Genomic DNA, 7,986 nt, shown 5'->3' on the forward strand with positions numbered 1-7,986 from the left:
AGATTCATAGCAAATACAAAGAGGAAATCCAAAAATAAGGACGGGCCATGACCCGGTTTTGTCCCCACTATGGCCGCCCTTAGCTGCCACCTCCCACGGAGTGGGCAGACATAACCCATCAGATAGTCGTTTCCTTTTTGTTTAGAGGGGCTAGCTTGCAACTAACCTCACGAAAAATTGTTGGTTTATCATGATCAGTATGATGCTTGGTTTCATAACCTATCAGATATTTACCATGATCAATGTGGCCTAACTTGCTCGTGCATTCATGATTTGAAAAGGTGAAAATATAAGATATATCTATATATTAATTATACAGTAGCACGTACATTGATATGTATTCACTTAGATGAACCTAGCAGTCATTTGTCATTTGAATTCCCTCACCAACGGGTGAATTGTCACCAACACTTGGTGTTGTCATTCTATTACGCTTCCTAGCCTTTTGAGCCCAATTGGTGAGGCCTTCAGATATACTTTCATCGAACATGGCTTTCTTAAACGAACCTCCCATCTTCATTGGTAGAAAGAATAGAAAATTAGAATCAAGCTCAAACAAGAAGTAGTTAGAGAACATCCATAACAATCTAGGTTACACGAATAGTTGATCCACAAAAAATGTCATGAGTTAGCACTTCGATGTACACTTCATAAACATGCTATTTGTTACTTGACCAACTTAACATTGTTTAAAATATGATAATTCACCAAATTAAAATAATTTAGCAAAGGTTCCTGAATAAAATAAATTAGTGTGAACCTGATTGAATTTAGCCAACTTACTTGAGATATGAGAGCATATAGAGGGAGGGTGTTGTATCCACATAGGAGTTGGCTGATGACACTAGAAGTACATACATAATATGAGTTCTTGCTTTCTTGAAAATCCAAAATGTTGTAATTGACAAATATTAAAGCTTACCTTATCACCAGACGAGCAATAACATATGCTGGTTTTCCAATAATACATGATTTAAATCCATATGTTACCTACAAGGGTGGTGAGTGCTAAGTTGAGTTTACTGTTGCATTTTTACATATAATATAGAAATTAAGTAAATATCGAGTGCCCAAGTACTTACCCAAACTGGTAGTTATGTTCTAGATGTTTGGGTATTTGATTTTATCAATCCTTTCCATGGTAAATTACAACGACATATTTTTATATAACATTGGTCCATCATGTAATTGTTAATTATTTCCAAAGTCCGGTATATGTTTGGTATGGTGAGAAGGAATTAGCTAATTGTTCTTACCAGCAGCCAGAAGAAAAATGCAATCTCAAATGCATTTTGGAACAAGATGATACGGATCAATAGAAGGACTAGTTTAGGCCGATGGAGCCAAAAGAATTCATCTGAAAGAGCTACAACTAGCTCCCCTTCTATTGCAGTATTCTTCTGGGCAACGTCAATAGCTAGCTCCGTGATAATATGCTCCAGCTTACTTCCGACCACAAGTAGCAACTGTACAGAATAAAACACGTCTAATATCTTATGATTGTACTTCTGAGTTTAAAATTTATATAGTACATATATTTATTATGAAACTTCTCATCTTCTAAGGAAAAACCAATAGTTGTATTATTTAAATTAATATAGCTATTAGGTCCAAAAAATAAAACTTGGAGGTGCAAATCCTTTAAACATGTATCTCTTTTATATAAAACATATGATGTCTACTTACAACGAATGGTGCAACCGATATCCAAATGTAGACATACCATCCTATGATGACAACAACAAAAGAGAGCGGCGTTAGTCTTTCACATAAGGCATAATAATTAAATTAAAGCTAGAAAGATATACATGGTACAAGCATGATAGCCATATGCCACCAGTATTGTATCTTAGTTCCTCTCTTATCTATTCATACTTCTAAAATTTGAAGTAGTACTCATTCCACATAGAAACCTACCATGAACATTCAGTAGCAGGAATATCATCAACATAGCCCAAAGGTACCAGCTGCGACAAGACATGAGTCAATTATTGACCAGTCCTCGGGACTATGTGATAATAAATACAATGCATATTAACATAGTAGCTTCATACATTTACCTTATGCCAACAACTTTCTTGAAATCCCCTTCTAGTGCTCTATTCATATAACTGTAGAAGTTAAATTTTGGATGCCCCTTGCTGTGTTTCTACCAAAAGAATACGAGGAAAAATGTAAACTTCTTCTACGCAACATGAACAAATTAGATAACATGTATGAAGTTGTATATCCGACTATCATGACAAAGCCAAGTAGCAGGGTTGTGTAGTCCTCCTCGGTGACTGACCCATAAAATTGTTTGAAAAAAGAACGCTGAAGTAAAGGGTAAATAGTATTATTTGTATTGCACTGGTGTTAACAATACGAATGTGCTAATATTTTAAGATGCAAGGGAAGTAAGGTACCAGCCAACCGAATATTTCCCATCGTTTTCCATGACCTCTGAAGTGATTTTTGATAAATTTGAATTCCTCCACATGTCTGACCATTTGAGGACCTAAAAATTTGCCCCGAGAGCACAAAGTAAGCATGGCTTTACAGCTTAATTAAAGGGAAACAAATGTGTCGTTAAATTGCTAAAATAGGCGGTTTATATGTTTATACCATTATCGCCGCTTTGCTGGATCTTGTCCTCCCAGTGTTTCCATTTTCTTGTCTGAATGTAGCGAACAAAATATTTATAGAAAGGAAATGTGATAATCCATTTTGAACACAAATTAAGGTCCATATTTTGAATACCTGTGTGATTCCAAGAATAATTGTAACAGCACTGAGAACCACATGCGTAGCCGCTAAGACAAAGATAAATATGTGTAGCTGATGGATAGCTTGGATCGAAAGAATCGGAACTTTGCCCTGAGGATTATAACATCAATAGTGGGTTATTTTAAGCAGCACTAGCTTATGAAAGATGACATTTAGAAAATCACAATATTGCAAACTTTGTTTTTGAGATAAGCTTGTCAACATCAGTTCAAAATGTTATAACTCGCTATTTCCTAAAGAATACGTGGGTGGCCATATAGTTTAGACATTGCACGTAATTCAACTAATTTTTTATGAAGTAGCAATCATGGTCAATTAAAAATTAAGGTCACACGAAAGCCTAGCTAGCTTTGATCGTTTCCGGTAATTGAACGACGGGGGTAAACCATGAAGACATCTCTGTTTTTTACTTACTCTGCATATTAACTTTTTCATAAGTTAAAGTTTATCAAGTCTATATAAACATATACAATAACTTTATATGTGATGCAAAAATACATTTAATGATGAATCTATTGGTATTTATTCAGTTTGACTTAACATAAAGCTAATATATAGAGTAGATGTTAATAGATCTTTCTATAAACTTTGGTCAAAATTCCACAATTTGGGTTAAGAGAAAACTAATATATATAGAGAATAAATGAAAATAGAGGGAGTACGTACGTGCCTTATTGAGGCAATAGTCACTGGAGGCGCCTCCACCTGCCAGGAGCCTCCTCGTGCTGCCCACCACACTGGTGAACTCGGCGGCAACGTAGTGCTGCGCAGCCTTGGCGGCACGGGCGCCGGCGCGCGGGCACGGCAGGAGGTGGTGCATCAGGCTCTCCCGGACGCATATCTTCTGCGTGGCGCCCTGGAACACGGTGAGCAGCAGGGAGATGAAGCCCAGCAGCATCAGCTCTGCAACCGACCGTATAGCAACCGCGTTAGGTAGGACTTGGGACCGGAAGGTAGAGCATGGCATGGCGATGGTGGCGGGGAACCAACCAATTGAATGACGTACCTTCTTTGACCTTGAGCAGGGCCTCGTACAGCGGCTTCCGGCGGCCCTTTGTTAGCCTCTGATCATATGCAATAGGAGTTCATTCAAACAGCTTAGGTCAGTAGTCAGTACTGGTGATGGTGGATGATGCATGAAGCTTGATTAATGGTGGACGATGCAGACCTTGCCGAGGCGGTGGAGCAGGCGCTCGAAGAGCAGGGAGATGAGGACGATGATGGAGCACACGGACGCCACGATCCATGTCGGCGTGCGCTCCAGCGTTATCTCCGCCGCCCTGCCGCCGCCGGCCCCTCCGGCCATGGCTGCCAAAGCTCAGCAGGAGCAGGTTGCCCGATCAGACCGGAGGGGACGCTGTTCTTAAACTTTGACTTGAACTTTAGATAGAGGAAGAGAAAGTCTCGCAAAAACTACCATCACGGCCTCAAGATGAAGAAACCGGTGTGATGTGCCCTTTCCATGCGGCTAAACGTCGGGCAGTACGAGTTGACGACGACAGGGACAACGACGCAGCGGGAAAGAAAGACATGGACCAAGCCTGCCTCAACGGTCCAAAACAAGGTTTTTTTCCTTTTTCTTCTTGGAAAATGAGGTTAGAAGCCGCGGCCTCTGCATCAATCGATACATGCATCATTTTTATTAATTATTCAACTAAGATCCGGCAAGAATATACATCAAACCACTTGAAGCCACCACTCGCACTTACAAACTAGATAATATGAAGTGCTCTCATTCTACATATCTAAAACCAGTGTCGTTGCCGATCCATCCGGGTAACTTGTGGGAACCTACCATTGGTGCAGCAAACCTAAAGCGTACGTCACATGCACACGTTTAGAAGCCGCCATCATCATCGAACCGCTGACCCATCTTCAAGAAATAGATCTGCATCATCCTTGCCAGTCTGGACATCCATCGACGCCACCATGACTCACTAGTAGAAAACATGGCATTTGTCCCGGTTGGTGAGGGCCTTTTGTCCCGGTTCTTGAACCGGGACTAAAGGGTCGTTACTAATGCCTCCACCCTTTAGTCCCGGTTCTAACACGAACCGGGATAGATGGGCCTCCACGTGGCCACTGCGAGCAGCCCAGGCAAGGGGGCCTTTGGTCCCGGTTGGTGACATGAACCGGGACCAAAAGGCTTCTACGTGTCAGCAGCTGAGGTATTTCTTTTTTTTTAAAAAAAAAGTGGCTGGTTTAGGGGTTTTGGGGGTTAATTTTAGGTTGTTATTAGCTGGCTGGTTTAGGGGTTTTGGGGGTTTTGGGTGTCCTCTCTTATATCTTCGTCCTTGGTTTACCAACGCTACTGTTATGTTCATTTCACCCACTGATATATAATAACTCATGCATGCTCGCCACTGCTTCGTCCACTGCTTCGTCCTTGTTTTACCAACGCCACTGCTTCGTCCAAGAAGCTCCTTACGACTGTCCATACATTTTTTCCATTCTTTGATTGTCATGTCTCCACTTCTTTTAGAAATCCGGTATGGACAGTTGAGATTCGTAGGACGACCTGGTTGTATGTTCAAAACATCAAGGCGACCGTGCGTATACATCAGATGAGGCACACAATCATTTGGGATTATCTGTTGAAAAACATAGTAATAACTTCGTATTTAGCAATGATGTACTAGTTTTAGAAGTGTGAAAAAGATCACGGATGTCGTAATAGTAAAAAAACCTTACCAGGGTATCTCCATGGTAGTTACCGTAGTTCAACACGTGCACTAGTGGCACGTATTGACCATAATGTTGAGGAGTTTGATTGTAGACATTGTAATTCTCAAGATCAGTACAAAATGCGATCAGATGATTTTTCTCCTTATAAGTTAATTCGGAGCCATCGGTGTAGTGGGTTTTGTCTACCATATTCCGCACATTCTTTGAAGAATGAAAATAAGCTGTTAATGGAAATAAGTTGTCAACTGTTTTGAAATAAACAATATAAATTACTTATTAACTATGCTAAGCTCACATGGGGGAAGAATTGAAGGTGCATCCACAAGGACCCAAATGCCCATATTGTCTTGCTGGATTGTAGGATCACCAAGATCCATGGTGACAAGCATACCCTCATCAAAACCATACATCTTGCAAAGTGCTTCCCAATTTTTACAACCAAAATGGGTTACCCTCTCAGCATTGTACATCTTTACTTTAAAATCCACACCATGATGGGTCCTTAGAAGAATTTTTTTGGTTTCCATACTTTCATGGTCTTCAAAACCCATCCTCTCCAAGACATAGCGTCTTGCATAGCATGGGATAAGCTAGTCGAATTGGAAAAGATGAAAAATACACGTTAAAATAGTTGAAGTCGTGCTTAATTACGAAAAAAACTATTGTCGTTGTTGCGTACCATATGAATATCGAAGGTCTCCTCGAGCTTAATGCTGAAGCGCCGATCTTCGTCCAGCTCAATGAACCTGTCGCACATACCTCGGTCGTTGTGGCACCAGTCGCACTCCCCTGGGCGGTTTTCGTCGTCCAAGTATGACATTTCCGGCCTAAGTTCATAATTCAAATATTAAACTTGTACAATTAAATATATGTACTTACAAACCTAAATTAGATCATTATTATTAATCACGGGTTGACTATCGGTGATGGTACGTAGCTCCTCCTTTCATTCCCGGGCGCATTATTACACCAAATTGTCTAGCACACAGGAATGAAGGAGAAGCTACCCCCACAACGGCGTGGATGATGGAGGTGGCTCCTAGATTTCTGCATAGAGTGCTCTTCAATTTTAGCATTCAAAGTAGGAGTACTTTTCCAATATGAGCATTCAATAAGCAAAATCAAATCGTAAAATAAAGTAGTATTCAAATTAGCATGCATTCAATTATAACCGAAAGTACATCATCTCTCATGTCCGTACATCGTCGAATACTCCTCGAATACTATCATACATATAGCATCACTAATTAATACAGCTAGAACCGTAGCGCCCGATGGGTATCTCGTGGGCGGTGGACACCCAAAGATAAGGAACGATCACAGGATCATAGCTCTAGTGAGATCCCTGAAGAACCTGTCAGGTATTGTCGAACCTGCCCTCCAACGCAACCATGTAGCGACGGACATGCTCGTCCTCCTCGCTGACACGGTGACGTACCACCTCCGCGGTGTCCGGAAGCCTCGGCACCGTCATTGGCCCACGCGACCGCCACCAAACAAGGATCGGGTCAACAACGGGCTGCCTCCTCACCAACCTACGTCCCCCAGAAGGTAGCACCTCCCAATACCAGCCCGGCGGAGCCCAGTCCCGAACATGACCCTGATCAAGCAAGCCTCCCCCGCCGAGTTGACGACGACGAGGATGCGGGATAGGCATCGTCGACGTCGATGCGGGAACTACTTCTATATATAGTAAAATAAATCGGTTTATTAAATCAACTAGCTAGTTCAACTATATATGAAGCACTTACTATAAATAAAATAAAGTAGTACTTACTAAAAATAAACTAGTTTAATTATAGTTCTATTATTTTTTTAACTAATTATATTAAACACTTTCTCTTCTTATTTTTCTCTTTCCTCTATTCTAAATATGAACATATTCATAAATGACTTTGATCATCCACAATTTTCCTATACATACACAATATGAACATATACATAAATTGAGAAAGAAAATTCTATGAACAAAAAAATCATTAAAATTCTATGAACAAAATTACAACAGAAAAAATCATAAAAATTCTATGAACAGAAAAAAAATCATAAACAAATGACATATTCGATCTTTGCATATATACGAACATACAAACATGCATATTCAACAATAATATCACCAAAAAAATCTATTAACAAAAAAAAAATCTAACAAAATATGAACAAATTACACAATATGAAAAAAAAAATCTATGAACTACACATCTAACAAAAAAATGTATGAACTACAAAAAAATCTAACAAAATCTAACTCAATTAACTACACATCTAAATTATACTACACATCTAAATTAACTACTACATCAAATAATTAAATTGGCGAAAAATTTGCTCACGGGGTGGCCACGGCGTGAGGGGCGCGGCGACGGCGACGGGCAGGGGACGGCGACGGCGACGGCGACGGGACGGCGCGGGACGGCGCGGGGCGACGGCGGCGACGGCGAGGCGGGGACGGGCAGCCTGGCGGCGTCGGGCGCGGTGAAGAAGGAACTGAACCAAATTTTCATGAGTGCTGCTTATATAGGCAAAGCATTGGTC

At 40.7% G+C, this 7,986-nt stretch overlaps 1 protein-coding gene and 1 long non-coding RNA gene across 2 annotated transcripts; both read right to left on the bottom strand.

The window, feature by feature from the left end:
- Positions 1-328: 328 nt before the first annotated feature.
- Positions 329-1,003, bottom strand: LOC119289911. The gene is made up of 3 exons (XR_005141653.1): positions 923-1,003; positions 784-844; positions 329-514 (listed from the first exon to the last, which is right to left on the bottom strand). It is a non-coding gene; the product is annotated as an uncharacterized LOC119289911 (long non-coding RNA).
- A 235-nt stretch (positions 1,004-1,238) lies between these two features.
- On the bottom strand, positions 1,239-4,072 carry LOC119284279 (MLO-like protein 1). The gene is made up of 11 exons (XM_037563471.1): positions 3,935-4,072; positions 3,773-3,830; positions 3,437-3,669; positions 2,740-2,856; positions 2,605-2,656; positions 2,406-2,497; positions 2,236-2,313; positions 2,061-2,149; positions 1,918-1,967; positions 1,687-1,727; positions 1,239-1,466 (listed from the first exon to the last, which is right to left on the bottom strand). Exons 1-11 carry the CDS (start codon positions 4,070-4,072, stop codon positions 1,239-1,241), a joined length of 1,176 nt encoding a protein of 391 aa, XP_037419368.1.
- Positions 4,073-7,986: the final 3,914 nt, after the last annotated feature.

This window comes from Triticum dicoccoides, chromosome 4A (genome assembly GCF_002162155.2).
Source record: "Triticum dicoccoides isolate Atlit2015 ecotype Zavitan chromosome 4A, WEW_v2.0, whole genome shotgun sequence".
Lineage (NCBI taxonomy): Eukaryota > Viridiplantae > Streptophyta > Magnoliopsida > Poales > Poaceae > Triticum > Triticum dicoccoides.